This window comes from Mesocricetus auratus, unplaced genomic scaffold (assembly GCF_017639785.1).
Source record: "Mesocricetus auratus isolate SY011 unplaced genomic scaffold, BCM_Maur_2.0 Super-Scaffold_4256, whole genome shotgun sequence".
NCBI classification, from domain to species: Eukaryota; Metazoa; Chordata; class Mammalia; order Rodentia; family Cricetidae; genus Mesocricetus; species Mesocricetus auratus.
In genome coordinates this window covers 36,122,301-36,144,084 of record NW_024429182.1, presented here as the reverse complement: position 1 = coordinate 36,144,084, position 21,784 = coordinate 36,122,301, and the positions used below count along the sequence as shown (strand labels likewise).

General features: G+C 47.7%; 1 protein-coding gene and 1 long non-coding RNA gene across 4 annotated transcripts in view; one reads left to right on the top strand and one right to left on the bottom strand.

Moving 5' to 3' along the window:
• Window positions 1–3,330, top strand: part of LOC121140514 — a 70,329-nt gene extending 66,999 nt beyond the window's left edge. For all 3 annotated transcript variants that reach the window (XR_005877398.1, XR_005877403.1, XR_005877395.1), the window contains one exon: window positions 3,126–3,330. This is a non-coding gene — a long non-coding RNA (uncharacterized LOC121140514). The remainder of the gene's footprint in view (window positions 1–3,125) is intronic.
• Fxn (frataxin) lies at window positions 425–17,750 on the bottom strand. Its single transcript, XM_013122823.3, has 5 exons — window positions 17,544–17,750; window positions 14,022–14,119; window positions 8,796–8,916; window positions 3,324–3,421; window positions 425–717 (listed from the first exon to the last, which is right to left on the bottom strand). Exons 1-5 carry the CDS (start codon window positions 17,703–17,705, stop codon window positions 567–569), a joined length of 630 nt encoding a protein of 209 aa, XP_012978277.1. The 5' UTR covers window positions 17,706–17,750; the 3' UTR covers window positions 425–566.
• Window positions 17,751–21,784: the final 4,034 nt, after the last annotated feature.

Genomic DNA, 21,784 nt, shown 5'->3' with positions numbered 1-21,784 from the left:
GCTGTAGCAAGACTCTGTAATGACCCTTGTCTTTGAAAGCATAGAGACAACAGCACCCAGTAGGTCACAAAACACAGGTCCTGGGTGCCCAGTATAGGTCACAAATCACAAAAGGGTGTTCCTTTGACACTTAGCTGCTAAAGGGCTCTGAAGTATTCACACTTGGAGAGACATTTAGAAGCTACACCTCACAGTGCCATTTCAGACACAACGTCAGGTTAGCCTCTGGCTCTTCATGAAGCTTTTACCATAAATCCTTAGAATGAAGAGTGGGAACAACTCGTTTCTCCCTGGAAATCCTTTTCCTGTTCCTGAGGTTGTCGTCATGCACACATGGTGTAAGACATTCTAACAGATCGGGAGTACCATGGGGAGAAACAAGACACAAACCTGCAGAAATGAAGAGCCAGACCTGGGGACAGGGTAGGAGGTAACACACTTTTTCACAGAGCTGTTACACAGTGTGACTGTCCTCAGAAGCAGGCATAGGAAAGTAGACACTCAGCCACAGAAGAAAGCTGGGGGTCTTGGCCTGATAGCTTTAATGTCTTTGAACTGGTGGATGGTCAGGCACTTTTTCCAGAATAGGCCAAGGAAGACAAGTCCAGTTTGGTCTTTAAGGCTGCAGTCAGCTCCCTGGCCAGCAGCTCATGCAGGGACACGCCATCGTGGGAGTACACCCAGTTCTTCCCGGTCCAGTCATAGCGCTTGGGGCCACTGTAAAACAAAACGAATGTGTGTTAAGTCAGCAAGGACTGTCTGTCTTCAGGGGAGCCACTGTGTTTGCGCTAAACCAATCAATCCATCTTTTTCTTTTCGGTTTCCCCAGGGATGCAGAGAGAAACCCTGTCTTAAATACCACCCCCCAAAACAAACAAAAACAAAAACACAAAAATAATACCAGAGGAAACCAAAGAACATAAGAACATAGGTCTCTTCTACCCACCCTATGATCCTATGGCAAGGTGGTCAGGAAATACTACTATCTCCACAGGACCTCAAAAGTCTCCTTCTGAAATAAGAAATGATAACCATGGCCCTGTGATTCAGGGCACTCACTGCTCTTCCAGAGGGCTGGTTTGACTTCTTACACCACATTAGGAGGCTGACAACTGCTGTGACTTTAGCTCCAGGGGACCTGGCTCCCTATTCTGGCTGCTGTGGGCATGGACACTCACTCACACTTTCACCCATGGACATCTAAGTAAAAATTCCTTCCCCTGCCCATGCCATGAAAGCAACACAGCACCCATGATGAAGGGAGACTTAGGAGACTTCCCTCCAAGTCCCTCATTTAAATGGCAGCTTTTAAAGAGTTTGCTTGGAGTCTCTGTAAGTGATTAATTTCCCCATGGTGCATGTGAGCTGCCTGATATGGGTGCTGGGATCCAAACTCTAGTCCTCATGCTACAGCAGCAAGTGCTCTTAACCACCGAGTCACCTCTCCAGTCGCCCCGATATAGTTTTTGTTTGCTTGTGCACTTGTTGTGGACCTGGGAAACAATCCAGAGCCTTCTCTCACATTCTAGGCAAGTTCTTTGCCACTGAGCCATACCCTGGCATTTTTTAATTTTTTTAAACTGTTAATGCCATTAGGCTTTCAAAGAATTCCACACTGGTTTCTAGCTGAGCTTTTCCCACTTTGCATTCAAAATGTCTTCTTTGGTAGTACTTCTGAGTCTCAGCAAGCTTAGTGTGAAGGTTCTGTGTGAGCATCTCTGAGTGAGCATCTCTGAGTGAGCATCTCTGAGTGAGCATCTCTGTGTGAATGTCTCTATGTGAGCATCTCTGTGTGACCATCTCTGTGTGAGTATCTCTGAGTGAATGTCTCTATGTGAGCATCTCTGAGTGAGCATCTGAGTGAGCATCTCTGTGACCATCTCTGTGAGCATCTCTGTGTGAGTATCTCTGTGAGAATGTCTCTGTGAGAATCTCTGTGTGAGCATCTCTGAGTGAGCATCTCTGTGTGAATGTCTCTATGTGAGCATCTCTGAGTGAGCATCTGAGTGAGCATCTCTGTGAGCATCTCTGTGAGCATCTCTGTGTGAGTATCTCTGTGAGAATATCTCTGTGAGGATCTCTGAGTGAGCATCTCTGAGTGAGCATCTCTGTGAGAATCTCTCTGTGAGCATCTCTGTGAGGATCTCTGTGTGAGAATCTCTGTGTGAGCATCTCTGTGAGCATCTCTGTGTGAGTATCTCTGTGAGAATCTCTGAGTGAGCATATCTGAGTGAGCATCTCTGTGAGAATCTCTCTGTGAGCATCTCTGTGAGGATCTCTGTGTGAGAATCTCTGTGTGAGCATCTCTGTGAGAATCTCTGTGTGAGCATCTCTGTGTGAGCATCCCTCAGCTGTTCCCTGGCTGCAGCTCACTGTATGCTCACTAGTAAGTTCTTAGTTCTGAGACCCAGGCTGCCTGCAGTGCACCCTGATGTTCCTCCAACTGCAGGCACATCCACGGGGCAGGTAGGAAGATGGGTGCCATGGAGCTGCTGCTAAAATGTCCCACTGCCACAGAGGCTGAGCCCAGCTCTGTTAACGGAATTACTGAGACCTTCAAAACAGGCTGGGAGTTAAAGTTTAACTCACTTTGAGGACAAAGTGCAGGTTTCTCAGATGTTACAGTATAAAAAGTTCCTCCCTCTTTACTCTTCTTCCCTTCCATTTTGGGAATTGAATCTGGGGCTAATAGATTGCCAGACAGGCATTCTATTACTAAGATATACACCCCAGACTTCAAAGTAGCTTTCGAATTAATTAATGGTTTTGGTTTTTATTATATATATTAGTATATATATGTATATTTTAACCCCAGGTATGTGCTGCCATACATAACAAAAGGAGCTTATGTATCACCTTGGCAGACCTGGAAATCACTGTATAGACCAGGTTGGCCTGTTTGTTTTTGTGACAGGGTCTTACATGATAGCCCAGGCTAGCCATTGAACTGGCTGTGTTGGAAGGCTGGCACTCTGAACTACTGCCTCTGCCTCCTGAGTACTGAACTATAGAAATGTAACACTAGGCCTGCCAAAGTATCTTTTTTCAAAGGCAAGCCTCTGGGCAATGACAAAACAGAGAAAAACGGTCTGGGCCAGATTCTGAAAACTTTCTTTGCTTCACAGGTCTTGTCAATATCCTGATGCCTGAGGATAGGAACCAAGTTATCGGAGGGGAGAAACATTCAGCTGGAAGTGAGCCTTCCTGGGGAGGCAGACAACTGTAAAGCCATGGCAAAGCCAGTGACGGGCGTCCTCTCAAATGGTCCCCAACACTGCATTTCAGAAGAGTTCACTCCTTACAGATTTGACTTCTGAACATACCTGGAGGGAGAAGATAACCAGATCTGCTTGTTCGGGGTCTGCTTATTGATCACGTAGGTCCCTAGATCCCCGCCCAGCTTAATGGTTAGCACGCCGCCCTAGGGGGTCAGGGAAGAAAGTGTGAAGAAACAAACAAGATTGGTTAGCACAAGAGTATATGTACAAACAATTATTCCGATCTCAATGCCTTTCACGTATCCAAGGATATAATACACTGGTGCTGGGTATGCAGTGCACTGGCCGTATGTGTTCAGGAGCTGGGAAGCCCCCTGTTCAATTCTTGGCACCAAAACCACACAAAAATTAGTGTTCAGAACTAGGAATGTGTGTGGTAAAGAAAGATATTATCGTTAGGAAAGAAAGGTCAAGACTCGCCTGAGAGCTCCTGCCCTCCACTGCCAATCAGGACAGGTACAAACGCAGACCAAATTCTAATGGTGTCTGTCCAAGCTTCAGACCTGACAAGTCCATTATGAAAACACAGAAAGAAATGGTGTGATGGCAAGAATCTGTAACGTCAGTGCTTGGGGACCTAAGGGGGAGATCGTGAGCTTGAGGCCAGCAGGCTGCACACCAAAATGCAAAACAGAAAAAGATGAGAGAAGGAAGAAAGTAACCAATGCTCTGCCTCGTTTGTCTTAGAAGAGCAGGTGGGGCAGCCCCTGCCCACCTGCGTTATCCAGACCCTTCCCAGGCATCTAACAAGTGTTCATCCAAAAGGCTTCATTTCCACAGAAAGCCTTGCATTCTCACAAGACTGGCCAGTCCGTTTTTGTTCAATAAATGAACATTTGAATTTGAAAACACTCAACACGGGAACCCTCCACTCGAGAGGCCTTAGGCTCTTTAGAATGGCAGGCAATGAAACAATGGGCTGGGCACTAAGTACGCTATGGACACTGCCTGCATTGTGGCTACTGGTAAGCACGTGGCAGCCTAGTGCAACCATGCTTGCTTCGGGCTCTGCAGAGTGAGCGTCCAATCAGGAGTCTTGACACGATTTTCGCAGCACATCCTCACAAACATAGCCAGCCATTTAAATAAACGCTAGGGGCTGGGACCGATAACAGTATAACCAATAGGCATGGGAGGGGGACACTAGTGATTTCTCTTTCTCTCTCTGAGATGGGGTTTCACTAGGTAGCCGAGGCAGACAACAAACTTTTAATGTTTGGGCCTCAGTCTCCCAAGTGCCAGGATCACAGGCATGTGCCACTACTCCCTGTTTGTGTCCTCCTCCTCCTCCTTTTGAGATAACATGTGTTTCTTCCCCTGATTATAACAAAATAACAAACAAAAATCAAATAGAAAAAGAAGACAGGGAAGGAAGCCGTGGTTCAGTTGGGAGAGTGCTTGGCTGTGACACACAATGTTCTGGGTTCCATCCCAAGGTGCATCAGGCTTTGTAATCCCAGGTCTCAGGTGGCAGAAGATCAGAAGTTCAAGATCACCCTTGGCTACACTCCAGTTTGACGCCAGTCTAACTAAAGAACACCAAGCTATACCAAACCCAACCCCAAACCAAATCCATAGAGGTTCCTGTTAGAGTAGTTAGGGATACAGGCATAGAAACACAGCAAGACCCTCTCAGTGGACACACTGATTCCTCTTCACTTACAGCCGAGGGTGTGCCAGGATCTGTGTTTGGATGCACTCGGGAACTGTTTCCAACTAGACCATAGCTGTGGTGGTAGGAATCACTATCTCAATTTTACAAAAGTGGTCCAGGGTGGCAAAAACACAAAACAAACTATCAGCTACCAGCAGCGTTGATCTGAAATGCAGGGCTGCTTGGACTCAAAAACACTGTTTTTCCTGTCGTAACTGCTTGTTCCTTCTGAGCTGCTGGTTTATGTGTTGTCTCTCTTTATCTTGGAAAAAGAAACATCAAATTTGCCTATAACTAAGTCACACAGTACAGCAGTACTGAGTATATTCACACTGTTACTCTGGAGCCACTCAGAAATCTGTTCACCTGGAAAAACTGAAACACTGTACACATTCAATGTTAATGCACCCCAACCGCTGTGCACATGGGATGCTAATTCCCCAGATCTCAGCAGTTCCTCAGCACCTGGCTCTTCATCAAACTCTACAGTTTCATGCTCCCCCTTGGGCTAACAGACTCAATGGAACCACATGCTCACCTCTGACTTACATACGTATCCGTGGTTCATAAATGTCCCCCTGTATTTTTCTCCCTACATGCTGAGGCTTGGTGGTCCAGTCAAATGCTAACTCTCCAGATGTGACTTCCAAGTCCACTCTCCTTCCCAACCAGCCCCAGCCCTGTAGAAGTAACATCACTCTGGCCTGGCTCTCAACATCTGGCTTGTCTCCTCACGAACTCTGCTCAAGGACTCCACAGCTGCACCTGGGCACTATTAAAATGAGTGACCACACCAGGGACAGCCCACTTAACCACTGCATCCTCAATTTACTCTTTCTGAGCCCCATCTTTGGAGGGATCTGGGAATGCATATTAATTAAGCAGATGTGTGCTCCCAAGACAAAAGAGGCGAAAGCCAGCCATGGGAGACCCAGCTCCACAGTGCTACAGCTGTCCTCTGGCATCTTCCCGGTAGGCCCTGCTTGCTCCAGGCCCTGTGTCTCTGAGAAGGTTGTCTGGGGCTTTCCACTTGGCACAGCCCTGCAGCGTCTCCCACTTTGAACTATTTAGCATGACTTATGTGTGAAGGAGCCTGTTGTCCCTGGCTCCCATTTCCACTATCTTGAGTCCGTAGGACGAGGCGACTCTGTTAGCACCTATACGCTTCCACCCAAACCCAGGATGGATGTAAGCGTGTTTATTATATTCGTGGATGAATGGACCGGTGGACAAACAGTGACCAAGGGGACCCTGTGGAACTACCTGCCAAAGTGAAGGGCAAGGTTACCAAGGCAGAGATCACAAAGCTCAGTTCCCTTTCCCCAGGGGGCTGGAGAGATGGCCCAGAGGTTAAGAGCACAGGCTGCTTGCTCTTCCTAGAGGACCTGAGTTCAATTCCCAGCACCCACATGGTGGCTCACAACCATCTCTAATGAGATCTGGTGCCCTCTTCTGGCAGGCAGGCATGTGTGCAAGTAGAACACTGTATACATAATAAATGAATAAACCTTAAAAAAAAAAAGAGTTCCTTTATTGGGGACTGGAGAGATAGCTCATTGTTTTGACTGTTCTTACAGAGGACCTGGGTTCAATTCCCAGCACCTGCATGGCAGCTAACAACTGTCTTTAACTCCAGGACCTGACACCCTCACACAGACATACATGCAGGGAACACAACAATGCACATACAATAAAAATAAATAAATTATTTAAAAAAACACTTCTTCCAACATCCCATAGTCTCCACCTTCTCTCATCTCTCCACTGTCCCCTCAACAGTCCACTGAATCATAAATCTATCAGCAAAACAATTCTTCAGTTAGGTCAGGGGCCTCATGGTCCAATCACCTCTCAGTGACACCACCAGCTGGAAACCTGGCCTTCAACACAAGTCTCTGTGGGGCATGATGGCGGGGAAACACAACACCGAGCAATTGCTATGGCACAGTGACCAATTGGAGGAGAACCTCACACCAACCAGCCAATCAGAGGAGAACAAGTCCCAGCTGGCCAGGCTTACTGATTTGTGCTAGTGCAGATTAGCCCTGCCCTTTCAAGGACAAAAACTGCACACTGTTGTCACTTGGTCATCTGAAGAAATAGGCACATGGGAGATGTCATGTTGAGCCAGGGACCTTCACATACATGTGACTTCTCATTAAGAAATAAAATGACTTCGAAAATTTTTTTTTTACTATTTCCTCTATCATTTAACAACCATCTGCCCTACATAATCCTATGATTTACTCCAAAATGCATACTTCATGACATTTCCTACTATTAATTAATTGTTGTCAAGAGGATTAACCTCTGCCTAGATTGCGGTGGTGGTGGAGGGGGAATGGGTAAGAAAAGGAGGGGAACATTTTTCTCCCAATGGTAAAGGCCTGAGCAGACCCTTGCTTAGTCTGCCACCTGGTGGCCAGCATGTAAACTTCTTTAGCTTCCAGTGACTGGGGTAATACCATCCAACTCAGTTCTCAACCATCCTGGGGGACCATCTGCACATCCATTCCTTGCCTAGAGCACACCGCACACTAATTAAATCAAAATTTCTAGAGGTTGGACTCAGGGCTTTGCATCAGAATTCCAGGTGATCCAGGGTGTGGTGGTGTATACGTAGTTCCAGTGGATCTCAAGGCCAGCCTGGTCTACACAGCAAGCTCCAGACAGCCAGGTCTACACAGAGAGACCCTGACTCAAACAAAAGCAAACACCAAACAAACTAACCCCCCCCCAAACTCAGAATGGGCTGCTTCTTGAGGTAAGCAAGCAAGGGGCCACATATAGAGTGTGAACTACTCCTGGGCAATTGTCCACGTTGGATCCTGGAAATCTATTCTTTATTTTTTAATACTAGGGCTGGGTGAAGGGCTCCTTCCCTAACTATTCACCCCAGGGATACCCACACAACCCCTGGGAATCTGTTTTTAAACAGAAGAGGTCCAGAGAGGCAGAACTCAAAGTCACTGACAGAGCTGGGCTGTCACATGAATCCTAGCTTTTAAGACTCAGCCAGTCTATGTTGCTAGATGGTTATGTCTGTTGGAGGCTATTTTTTATCTGTATTATTATTTCTTAAATGCACTTATTATTATCTTGAATGCTTGTGTATGAGGAGGGCGTGTCCACTCGCATGGCATGGTGTGGAGTGGTTTCTTCTTCCCCCCTGTATGTGGGTTCTCAGAATTCAACTGAGTTTATAAGGTTTTGGGGGACAGCAGCTTTACCCATTGAGCCCTCCACCATTCCCCCCATTTTTTTTTGAGTATGTAGTGCTGGCTGGTCTACACCTCACTGTGTAGACCAAGCTGGCCCTGAACATTCAGTGATCTTCCTGCATCTACTCTAGACTATAGAGTTACAGCTGTGTGCTGCCTTGTTTTAGTAAGTTACAGTTAACTGTGTATTGGGATGTTTCTTTTTGTTGCTTGGTTTTTTTTTTTTATTTGTTTTTTTTTTTTTGAGATAGATTCAAAGAGGAAGACCTTGAATTTCTAATCCTCCTGCTTCTACCTGCCGAGAGCTAGGATGACAGGGATGTGTCACTATGTTCAGCTGTATGCAGGGCTAGGGGCTGAAGGCAAGGTTTTGTGTGTGCTAGGGAAGCACTCTACCAACCCAAGTCTATCAGACTAAGTCACAGAATCTTTGTTTGTTTTTTTTTTTTTTTTTTGAGACAGTTTTTCTGTGTAGCCCTGACTGTCCTGGAACTTGCTCTGTAACCAGGCTGGCCTCGAACTCAATGATCTATCTGTCGGCCTCTGACTCCTGAGTGCGGAGATTAAAGGCATGCACCACTACCACCCATCTAAGTTACAGCTTTTAGGAGGAAACATAGAATAAAAGAAGGCAAAAGGTACCCCAAAGGAGACATCGTAGTCCTCCAGGGTATAGGGTTTGTCTGCAAGGTCTTCAAAGAACTCTGCCAGGGCGTCCAGCGTCTCCTCTGCAAGTCTTTCATAAGCTGTCTCATCTAGAGAGCTGCAGGAGGAAAGAAACCCACCAGAGCATGGTCACCAACCGCACATGGCCACCAACGCACCATCACAATAAATACATACAAACTGAAAAGAAAGCATGCCTCCCAGCAGAAGTAAACAGCTGGCAACAGGGAATGTGGGTGAAACCCAAAACCCTAGGGATCCTGCTCTGCCAGTCATCCTGCGTCTCTGCTGGTTAGTACCAAGATCATGTACCAACTTTTATTTCTGTCTTGTCCTGCAGTCCTGACAGGCTTCAAACACAGGGCAACACCTGGGCTCTCCTCAGCCTCATTAGTGTTGACATCACAGTCGTGAGCCACCACACCTAGCCTTTCTCACTCATTTACTTTTCATTTATATTTTTATTATTTATTTTTTAACTGAGAATTGAGTGTATTTTGTTAATGATTTATTTATTTTTATTTTATGTGCATGGTGTTTTCCCTGCATGTACATCTGTGTGAGGGTGTCAGATCCACAGGAACTAGAGCTACAGACATTTGTGAGCTGTCATGTGGGTGCTGGGAATCGAACCTATGTCCTCTGGAAGAGCTGCTAGATGTGAGGTTGGAGCCTCCAGCTTTTCATACAGGATCTGAGAAGCCCTATCTCTCTCCAACCCCTCCCTCTCAGAGAATTTCCAAAACAACAAATGCATCAAAAAGTTCAGTTCTGCATTTCTGGCTCCTCCCCTGAAGTTGCCACCAGCCCAAGTCCTCATCTAAAGTGTTCAGTTTTTGACCATACTTGGGTACAAATCCAGCTTGTGGCAAACACACGTCATCATCTCTCACTTATAAGCTATATAACCTTCTTGCTTTAGTTCTGGGCATGACTTTTCCTGCCTTGATTTCTGGGAATGGAGAACTCACCCAGGAGTTGCTTTGCACAAATAAACCTGTTCTTTTACTTTTTCAATTTGGCTTGATCTGGCTTATGGCGTCGGGGGAGAAATCTATTATCTAGACACAGAAAACCTATTAACAGTCAGTGCTCTTAACTGCCAAACCATCTCTCTAGCCCCTCATTTATATTTTTAAAATAATGGGAAATATCTAGCATGTGCAGAGAAAAAAACTTCAAGTTGCATGAAACAAGTTACAAGAGAAGTAGCCTCTTTCCTAAACAACCACCATCCCAAGAGGTGGCTGCATTTGATAAGTCATTTCTGTGTTCTTCTAGACTATTAAAATTTAAAAATATAAAAATGAGCCGGGCGGTGGTGGCACACGCCTTTAATCCCAGCACTCGGGAGGCAGAGGCAGGCGGATCTCTGTGAGTTCGAGGCCGGGCTGGATCGACAGCCTCCAAAACAATACAGAGAAACCCTGTCTCGTAAAAACAAAAACAAAAACAAAACAACAACAACAAAAAAGAAGTACCTTGTCTGTTTTTCTTTAAGACAAGGTCTTCCTAGGTAGTTGGCTTTGAATTTCTGATCCTCCTGCCTCAGCTTTTCAAGCAGCTCCGATTACAGGTGTGTACTACTGTGTCTACTTCATTATATTTTCTTTATTTCACACACTCTCTTCTGCTGGACACTGAGGCTGCTCTTTTCATTGCTTTTGTTACTAAATTTTTGTTGAGCAAGACACAACATGGGAAAAAAATGTTTGTATTGCATGTATCTGAAAATGGACTAATCCAGAATACAAATAAATAAAAAGAATACCCAAAAGAAAAATGGGTAAAACACTTATACAGATTTCATAAAATATATCCAAATGGCCAGCCAGCACTTAAAAAGATAATTAATATTTTTAAAATGAAGGTTAAAGAATGAGTTTTGAGTGGTGGCACACGCCTTTAGTCCCAGCACTTAGGAGACAGGAGCAGGTGGATCTCTGTGAGTTCCAGGACAGCCAGGGCTACACAGAGAAACCCTGTCTCAAAAAACAAACAAACAAACAAACAAACAAAATAGCTATGTCATGAAAGACATAGAACGAGGGGCAAGCAGAATACCTTTAATCTCAGCGCTCCTGAATTGAGGCAGGAGGAATGTGAGTTCAAGGCTAGCCTGGGTTATACAGAGATTCAGTCTAAAACAAACAAATAAAAGACCCCAACTCCGTGCACGTTGCTATGACTCCACAGACTCAGTTGATTAGTAGTTTCTGAGAGCAGAGGAGGGATGGCCAGGACTAATGAAGGGCACAATCTGAAGTAGTGGACAGTCCCTGGATTTTTTTTTATTTTTTATTTTTATTTTTTGTTTTTCGAGACAGAGTTTCTCTGTTTTGTTTTGAAGGCTGTGCTGGAACTCGCTCTGTAGATCAGGCTGGCCTCGAACTCACAGAGATCCGCCTGTCTCTGCCTCCCGAGTGCTGGGATTAAAGGCGTGCGCCACCACCGCCCGGCCCATTCCCTGGATTTAGATAGTGGTGACAGCTGTAGAAGCCGATGAATACTAACACCTCCGAATTATGACCATAAACTATTGCTGCACAGGGAAGTGGCTCAGAGCTGGATATGAATGTGCCATGTATAAGGGCCCGTGTCCAATCCCCAACAACAAAAAGAAAGAATGTGCTGCGGTCTTCCTTCTGTGGCCCTTTGTGCCCCAGTAAGGGTACACACCGGTTATGAGACAGCCACTGGGCAGCTCCACTATCCAAGAGGTTCCCAGGGACCCACAGTGGCTGCTGGGTACTAACTGCATCTGATCCATCCTTTACCCAGCCCACCCCATTGCCAGGGTACAACAGCGGAGGCCATGAGACCGGCTAGGATGGTAGGAGCTGTAACTGAAGACAGTGGTTGACCTGACCTGATAGGCTGTGATGGACGTTTTGGGGGTGAAGTGGAGAGAGTGAAGAAGAAAGCGTGTTGGGGTGTCTTGAAGAACCCTAGGGACGGTTGGAATAGCCTTTCTAAAAAGTGCATTTATTTACTATTTATTGGTGTCTGCACGAGCACGTGGCATTGCAGGCGTGTGGAGGCAGAGACAACTGTGTGGGTCATTCCTCCTTCCGCTTTTCCATGTGTCCCAGAGCCCAAACTCAGGTTGCCAGGCCTGCATGATAAGTGCCCTTACCCACCGAGCCACGTTGCCTGCCCAGGAGGAATATTCTTCTGTATGGTGGCTCCCTGTCATGTCAGTAGGTACTAAGTCAGGAGACGACTGGCCTGTTCGTAAGGAGATGGAAGGAACTAGAAGGACTACTTTGGGATTAACAGTTGCTTAATGATGGAAGAATCAAAGGGGCAATCTACACCAAAGGCTTCTGGTAGCCAAGGGGGGTGTGTATGTGTGTGTGTGAGGTGAGGCAGGGGGAGCTTGACTCAGCTGTACCAACCAAACTAAGGGCATTGTGAATATTACATGACCTAAGGGGACCTGCCCTTCAAGCAGAGAGCGGGCATGGAGGTATGTAAAAGGGAAGGCAGCTTTCAAGTAGGAAGACATCTGGACAAAGCGGTGGCATACTGGTCTGAGAGTAAGCAGTCAAGAGCTCATAGATGTCTCAAATCCACTACCAAGAAAAGAGTCTGGCCGGGCGGTAGTGGCGCACACATTTAATCCCAGCACTCGGGACTCTGTGAGTTCGAGGCTGGGCTGGATCGATAGCCTCCTAAACAATACAGAGAAACCCTGTCTCGTAAACACCAAAAAAAAAAAAAAAAAAAAGAAGAAAAGAGTCTGGCCTAAAATCAGTTGACTGGACCCTTGAAACAGCTTTTGGAGGCACAGAGTGTTGTCATCAGACAGTGGGCTCTGATGGCTGCTTGCCCTCAAGGACAGCGTGCTTCCCACTGGCTGTCTTCCTTACGTCTGAAAGGATGATGGGCAAGGCGAGGCTCACCCACGGCTGGGGCCAGTGACTCTGGTTTGCCAAGGCAGAGCTTGTCCCAGGTTGCCCAGCGGCTATCAACTGCTGCCAAGGACGGCAATGAAGCTATGTCTCAGTGGGAGGAATTATTTTGGTTATTAGAGAGAGATAGAGAGAAAGGGGAAGAGAGGCACACACAGAGGGAGGGAGACAGGTGCAGACAGACAGACACAGGGGGCATTCCTATAGCTTAGAGATAGTACTGAACATCAGTCAGGAATCTTGGGCTTCAGAGTGGATACAGAGACCCCCATGTGCCTTTGGTTGGGGCTGGGGATACCTCTGCATGTGAAAGGAGGGTCCTGTAGATAACCAAGTAGTAAAGGGGCTGCCTGAGGCAGTGCTGATTCTACAGGGAATCCAATGCTGTTTTCCCAAAGACACTGTAGGTTCATTTCCAGTTTCCTTAAGCAACTGAGCTTGGTCCACTGGAACCAGAGTGAGGGACAAGTGCCCTTTTTAGCCTTTCAAAACTTCCAGATCTTCTTACCAAATGGAACCTGAGTAGGATGGCCTAACCTGGACAACAAACTATGAGATAGGGGCCAGCTGGAGGCAGGAGGCAGGCTCCCCAAGTCATGTCATGGAGGAAAACTAGCCTTCAACAGGCTGGAGAAGCACCGTGTTTGTGGTCTATTATAGCTGTATGGCCTTTGTGGTGGTTTGAATAGCAATGGCCACCATAGACCCATATGTCTGAATGCTTAGCCCACAGGGAGTGGCACTATTTGGGGGGTGTGGCCTTGTTGGAGGAAGTGTGTCATTGTGAGGCAGCTTCGAGGTCTCATATGCTCAAGCTGTGCCCAATGTGATACACAGTCTCCTGCCTGCCTGCTGATTACGATGTAAACATACCAGCTCCTTCTCCAGCACCATGTCTGCCTGCATGTTGCCATGCTTCCCAACAAGATGATAATGGACTGAACCTCTGAACTGTAAGCCACCCAATTAAATGTTTTTCTGTGTAAGAGTTGTCATGGTCATGGGGTCTCTTCCCAGCAATAGAAACCCTAAGACAGCCTTCGTCAACTAGGATGTTGGAGAAAATAATAAAACTCTGGGGGGGAAAACCCTAAGTATAAAACAATAGGAACGAATTAGAGGAAGTCTGGGATATCCACACAATAACACTAGTCACTAAAAGTAGCATGGCAGATGCTCAGTGACCTGGAACAATGTCACTAAGGGTTGTTTCCAGGGAGAAGACAGTTTCTACATGGGAAGAGAGGGAGAGGAAGAGATGCCTGAGGTGGAGGTGTTTTCTTCTCACCTGGGGTTGTCCAAAGTTCCTGACTTCCTCAAATGCACCACACAGATACTCTGCTTTTTGATGTTCAGAATCTGATCGAGGTAGCGGAAGTTCAAACTCTAAAAGCAAAGTTAAGAGCATTAATGACCACATCTTAGTCTACTGTAATCCAGCAATACATGATTTACAGACCAGCACTTTTAGATTCACAAGAGGCCACATGACAACACCTCAGGGACAATTCTTAGGATTTGCTGCCCCCCCATCACCCCCTAATATTTTCCTATGGGCCTTCCCAGTCTCTCTGCTAAGCCTGTGCTATCTGATAGGATAGTCATGAGACACAGGGGGCTCTCTGTTTTTTGTTTGTTTGTTTTCAAGACGGGGTCTCTCTGTGCAGCCTTGGCTGTCCTGGAACTCCCTCTGTAGACCAGGCTGCCCTTGAACTTACAGAGATCCTCCTTTCTCTGCCTCCCGAGTGCTGGGATTAAAGGCATGTGCCACCACTAATTTATTGAGATAAAATAGAATGTGGTCCTTAGCTGTGATGACTCCATCTCAAGTGGCCATGACTGAGTAGCACCAGGCAGACCATCTCCCCGATGGTGGTACTGCTGCAAGTGTTCAGGAGATTTGGTGGCTCACTAGAGACAGGGAAGCAACCAGTACCCCTAGAATTTGACTAAAAAAAGGCATTGGAAAATAGCAAAAGGCAGAATTCTGCTAAAGTCCAAACAAGAGCTGACTGGCCGTGTCTGATGGATTCTTCCAGCAAAGTGTGACCTGTGAATTTTTCTTAGTCCCTAACTGCAGGGCACTGGGCAATGGCACGTGTGCTGATTATGACCAGATGAGATTGAGTGGGAAGCCAGAGAACAGTGGTGTAGTCTTAGCCCAGGTGGCAAGTGTGTGCGTGCGTGTGTGTGTGTGTGTGTGTGTGTGTGTGTGTGTGTGTGTGTGTGTGTGTGTGTGTGGTGCTGGCATGAGGTGGAGAGAGACGATGGAGTGAGGCTGAGGTGACCACAGGGCTGTGAAACAATCGTTGTGACTTCATTCTGGCAAGGCAAGAAATGTTAATGTTAAGACTTACGGTCTCAAAAGGCTACCCTGGCTGCCACGCAAAGGGTCAGAGACAGTTACTGCTCTTGAGCAGGCGTTGACTGTGGTGAGCTCAGAAAAGGGAAGACAGAAGGCTCAGGGTTGGAAGAGAGGTAGGATAAGGTAGGCGGCATGTTTCACAGTGTGTGTGTGTGGGGGGGGAGGGGCTCTGAAGACGTGATGACAACAGTCCCAATAACCACAGCCCCAGCTACCACATGTCCTACAGCATTCTCTATCTGCCTGGCACTGCTCTGTCTGTAGCTGACCGGACACTGAGTCCTCATTATAACTCCATGAGGGAAGGACTTCAGCAGCAGCAGCAGCTACTTAAAAAAAAAAATGCTTATTTTTTATTTTGTGTGAGACTGGGCATATGAGTGTTCACAACATGTGTGCAGGTGCCCTTGGCTGGAAAAGAGGGCGTCTCATTTCCATTAACTGGAGTTGTGGGAGGCTGTAAGCTGCCTTACATGGGTAAGTGTGTTTAAATGCTGGGCCATCTCTCCAGCCCCCCCTCCATCGCCGCCATCATCAGGAGGGGGTGTTTCTATAAAGTTGCTGTTTGTTCAGGTTGGGTTCCTGAAGGGCCCCGAGTCATAACATCAAATGGGTGATGCATAATCTGGTTTGGCATGTGCTTCTCTTTAAAGATACTTTATTTACTATATTACTGATTAATTAATATTGAACTCGAAGCAATAGCACTTATAACCTATGCTGGAGTGAAGCGTATCGGACACACATTTTCTCTGTAAGGCATGTCACAGTCTCACTGTGTTTACTGTAGCTCTAGGCTTGGGGATCACTTTCAACCAACAAAATCACCAAGAAGTACATAAATATGAAAACATGTCACTGAACACATGAGCATTTGCTCACACTGAGAACAGTGGAAGCAAGCAGAACAAAATGCCTTGCTGGGCCACTCCTGGGAACACCCTCCATGGGTCTAGAGCATTTTGTCACTTCATAATCACTCCAAGAGCATCAAGGTTGACAAGTGGGGACAATGAATATTAGTGAGTCAGAGAGGACCCAATCTGAGGATAAAGGTGGGCGGTATTTGTATTTTACAGGTGAAGAAACCGAGATGCCAAAAAGAAAGTTGCGCAGGCTCACAAAGATGCAGAGATCCAAACTGCACAGCTGGAACTGGAGCCCAGCTGTCAGGCTCCAGGCAGGGGAAGACTCAGATGGCTGGAGAGCAGAACAGGACTGTAAACATCCACATCCGGGAGAGCGTTTGGGAAAGCGGGGGTCCTGGCTGTCTCTCTCACACTGCCCCGCTGCTATTTGTTTTAAAATTTTCTTTCAGTATTAAGAAATGAGGCCGGGACTTCTCCAATGCTAAGTGACTACCTCTCCCCTGAGCTGTACAGCTAGCCCTGTTTTGTTTTTTATTTTTTTAAAGGCAGGATCTCATGTATCCTAGGCTGGGTTTGAACCTGCAGAGAGTACTAGCCCGCAACAGCACCACCACGGGGAGATGGTCTGTCTGGTGCTCCTCAGCCATGGCCACTTGAGACGCAGTCAGCACAGCTGAGGACCAAATCCTGTTTTATCTCAGTAAATTCAGAGAACTCCACCTTTTCCACAGCTCTCCTTTTTCCTGGAATGCTCCTCCAGTCTGCTCCTTTGTCATCTATCAAGTCCCTCTCTGGGAAGCCTGCCATAACCCCACTGCTATCCTCTGGGTGCTCTCTTTTCAAGCCGTGTAGTAATCTATTCTTTCTTTGCATCTTCAAGAATTTATCTGAAGTGCTAAGGCCTTTGTGAACATAATTTAACACTCCCGCCAAAATCGCAAGATGGGTGTTACCCTTTAATCTCTCCGGTACAGAAAGCCAGGCCCTGCCCCCAGAGAGCCAGGATCCCCCAAGGTGACAGGGCTCTTCAGAGCCGCAGACTCGCTATGTGGAACCGAGGTCCCGTCATTTTCCAAAAGCTGGAGCCTAGGGTCCTCACCTGTGATCGCAGCACTCCAGAGGAGGCAGGAGGATCACAAGTTTGAAGCCAGCTTGGGGTACACAGCCAACTCTAGGCGAGCCAGGGCTACAGAGTGAGACAGGTACACAAAAAAGAGCCGTATTCCAGGCTCCTCCACAAGCCCTGCTCGCCCCACGCCACGCAAACGACAATTGGTTCGGAAGCCCAGGCTTCCGTGATTCTGCGCGCTACCTTCGGAGTACACGCAGCAATAAACACGCCTGCGTGTGTTAACTACTAGAACTGAAGTCTTCATAGAGGAACAGACTGCGGAGATCCCCGTGGGCACTCATCATCCCCACAGCTAACTTCCCACCCGAGGACGGAAGCCCGCGCAAACGCCGCGCGCGTGTCCAACCAGGGCGTCCCGGCGCATGCGCGCGGTGCGCGTCCCCGAGCGTCGAGGCGGGCGCGGCCTGCGCTCGGCAGTGTGGCCGCACCAGCGCGCATACTCACCGGCTGGCGGCCGGCAGAGGCCGCGTTGGTTGTGACGTGCAGGCCTCGGTGGCCGCAGGCTCCCATCGGCTCCCTCCCGCGCGGGATCCCGACCGAGGCCGAGGCCCCGGACGCCGTCCTGGGTAGCAGGCCCACGGCCGCGCGCCGTCCGAGCGCCCACATACCGCTCCGGCTCTGCGGCCGCTTCGCCCCGTGCGCGAGGACTCGGTGGCGCCACCTGGTGGCGGTGACCTGAAAGCGCCGCGGCTGGGCTCCTGAACGCAGATCCGCTGTGAGGACGACGTGCCCAGCACTGCACTGTGCACACGTTTAACCAGAACCCAGAGCCTGCTCTGTGCCAAACATGCAACGCATCCCTTGGGCAACAAGAGTGTGTAGATACTGACCTCGGCGCGTTTATTCACTAACAACCATTTTATTGAGTGCCAGCGGGCGATTCTGAAGACACGCTGATGAACAAGATAGTCTTGTTTTCAAAAAACTTAGTTCTCTCCCTGAACGTGGGTGTCAGCTGGGGGGCTTTGGCAGTCTATGGGACCGCTGGCAGTGGAACCAGTATGTATCCCTAGTGCATGAACTGGCTTTTTGGAGCCTATTTCCTATGGGGGGGTTGGTGAGGGCCTTTGTCCTGCCTCAAATGATGTGATAGACTTTGATGATTCCCCCCTGGATAGGGGTTGGGTGGGATGGGGAAAAGGGGAGATCATGAAGGGAGTGGGAGGATGTGAGGGAGAGGTAACTGGGATTGGTATGAAAAACTGTTCCGGGACAGCCAAGGCTACACAGAGAAACCCTGTCTCGAAACCCTAAACCAAACTAAACAACAAAAACCTAATGTTACTGAGAATAAATAAGAAACAGGACTAATTTAAATAAATGATTGCCATTGAAACTTGGCCAGAAGAAAGGAGGTTGGAATCTATTTGCTGGAAATGGCTCCCAGCTTCAGGGCCCTATGTGGTAGCATTTGGCGAGGGCTCTCATTTCTACAAAAACCAAACTCTTCTTGGAGATTTGTTTGAGGGGCGATGAGGAGAAAGGCAGGTGGTGTGGCTGGGATAGCAAGTTATTCTTTTCTGGTTTTTGTTTGTTTTTGAGACAAGGTCTCACTATGCAGCCTCGACTGGCCTAGAACTTGCTCTGCAGACCAGGCTGGCCTCAGACTCCCAGAGATCTGCCTGCCTCTGCCTCCCACGCACTGGAATTAAATGTGTGTGCTGCCACACTTGGCATGTTTGGCAAGTGCTCTGTCACCGAGCTACACCCTAGGTCCTGAGATACTGGCTTTAGGCGTGCTTGTGTTGATGAAGGAACTGGGGTGTGTATAGCTCCTATCCCTCCCTCAAGGAAGCTCTGGGGTATGATAGAAGCATGCACAGCTTTGCTGCTTCAGCAGCTACGTCTACACAGCATAGCATTCAACAGGAGAGAAACACACTCCTCATGGATACACCAAGGAAGCCAGGGCAGCAACTAAACAGGACTGAAGCATGGAGGGTGCTGCTTCCTGGCTCGCTCCACATGGCTTGCTCAGCCCGCTTTCTATGCAAGCTGCCCAACGGGCGTTAAAGTTAATCAGAGAAGTATAAGGGGCTGAACCGTGCCTCCAAATTCCTTCCAGAAGATCCTAAGCCTCAGTTCATTCTGAACAATACTGAGTTTACACCAAGGGCCTTAAGAGAAGTGACTGAGGTTACTGGGGGGCCGCAAAAATGAGACCTAAATCCAATGTGTGCTTGTCTGCATAAAGGGAGGTTGAGGTGGGGGGGGGTCATAGCGCAATAGTACACAGAGCTCTCGGTTTGATTGCAAGCTCCACAAAAAGAAAAGGCAGGTGTAGGTTACCACCCCACAAGTTGTTTAGAGAGGTCCAACCCCCCCATTACAGCTATTGTCATTGCTCTTCGTTGTCCACTAGAACCTATTTCTGAAGACTGCACACACTTTGTACTGCCGGGGGTTAGCTTAAGTCAAACATGGGACCATGGTCCTTGGATAGGATTTCTCAATAGTAGCCCTTTGACTTTGCTGTGGGGTTGCAGCAATCATTGATTCTAACCACTAGGTGGCAGTATTATCCACTCCAGATCCAGTTGCCCCAGACACTAACACTGTTTTAGTGTAACTTTGAACTAAAGACCTATAGCAATCTTTCTTTAAAAACTTATTTCCCGTTTTAGATAATTTTCATAGGCCAACTCCCTTCAAACTTGTATATTTATATTATATTTTGAGTCAGGGTCTTGCTAGGAAGCCCAGGCTGGCTCAGAATTCCCCATTCTCATGCCTGCAGCTCCCGAGAGCTGGGATTATAGGCGTGCGCCTCCATGACTGCTCCATACTTCATTTCTCTGAGTTTTGGTTTCCTCCCTGTCAGATAGAGTGAATGTCTCAGGGCTTTGCATGAAGATGGGATGAACAGCATGTGAGAAACAGCAGTCATTAAGGGTGGGTCACATGCAGGGTCAGGTGGCGGGTCTGGATGTTATTTAAGGGACACAGTCCTATACCTGTGAAAGTGAGGGACAGAAAGCACTCTTCATAGCTCTACAGCTTGGCAGGCAGAGACTTCAGTCTGGGGCAGATCATGGAGAATCCAGGGTTCTGTACCTGGAAGTGGTATTTGTCCCCAGTACTGGAATAGGGTGCTTTTGTATACAACTCAGGAGCACCTCCCACGGTGGGCTGGGCCCTTCTACAGCAATCATTAATACAAAAACAAACACAGAAAAACCAACAACAACAACCAGCTAGCACAAGCATCCTTCTCTTCCTTCTCTAACCCGACAAGTCATTATAAATAGTGACCTCTGCTGAGCTGCTTGGCCTCAGGGCACAGTACTCTGTCTTCTTCACCCCAGGCAGGAAGAGCAGGCAGTAACTGCAGCCTCCTGTTTCCCAGGTTCCTCTTATGCAGTTATTATTCACACCTAGATGTGTTCTCTACATCTGGACTGCTTTTCTGTTTTGTAGGGGACTCTTATCCTTGCAAATTACATTCCCAAACTCCTTTGCCAGTTACCTTCGACAAAGGTTCAGCCAAGGTAGACACTGTGGGAGCATGGGTAGGAATGCATTGGAGAGAAGACTGGCTACTTTCCCTCTTTCTTGTTTTACTCCGTCCGTTCAGTTCAGTAGTGTCTCTAGTAGTAATGGGTTTCCTCTGTGGTTCCCCCCCTCTCCTGCACAAGCCACACTGATTTTAGTCACCCTTCCCAGGCCCTGAGGATACCCCCTCTGCAGTGGTCTCTGACTGTAACACAGGCAGTACAGTTTCCGGCTTGGTTTAGCAGTTGTCTCTCACGTGGACCACTGATGAAGTGAAATCTCTGTACGAAATTTTTACCACAAATTGTCTTTCAGGCTGGACCTCACATGCTACCAATGTGTGCAGTCTGGTTAGCTTTTCTTCCTTAGATATCTTCAAACCACAGGAGTCGTCTGCTTTCTGGTTTTAATCACCATTCCTTTACTTCATTCATGTTTGCCTCTCCACCCCACCCCCACCCCACCCCCCTGTGGTTGCTGTCGATACAGCGAAGACGGTTGCTAATCAACACGTTCTTGGAGAGTTTATAGTCTTGTGTGGGAAGGAGATAATTTAAAAGTTCTTACAGAGCCATGGAGGAGATAACCAAAAGTGTGGCCCTGTCTCAACTTGAGGGGTGATGAAGGCACACTTCCTTGAGACCCGAGAGATCAGAAGCTGGTCAGGCAAAGGAGGGCAGTGGCATGACGGCTCTGAGGTGTGGTTGAGGAGAAGGTTTTCAGTAGAGGAATGAGGGAGAATACAGCCAGAGGCATCTAGAAGAGTAGTTCAAACTGAACTTGACTATGAGAACAGGTGTGTGTGTGGTGGGGGGGGGAGGAAAGACTTTGTGTGCCTGAAAGGGCAGGGTTGTACCACGGAAGAGAAGCTGGGGAAAGGGAAGTGAACTCTTGGGCTGGAGAAGATTAGGGTAGGGGCGGGGTGGGAAGAGCTGAGAGGAGGCACCGCTTTGATATGCTAATAGACACCACAGTTGGCGGTTGCCCTGAGGTTCTTTGAAACCTGACGTGGAAAACCTGGGTGGATTGTGAGGCTTGATGAGGAAAGTGCCAGTGTTGGGGAGCCTTAAGGGCAGAACTAAGCTTGGCTATGGCAGCTGTAGCTCTTGGGCACGAAGGTTGCAACCCTGTTTTCCTTGTAAAAACTTCAAGGTGAGCATTCTAAGTCTCAAAGGCCAGGTTTGCTCTGGGTC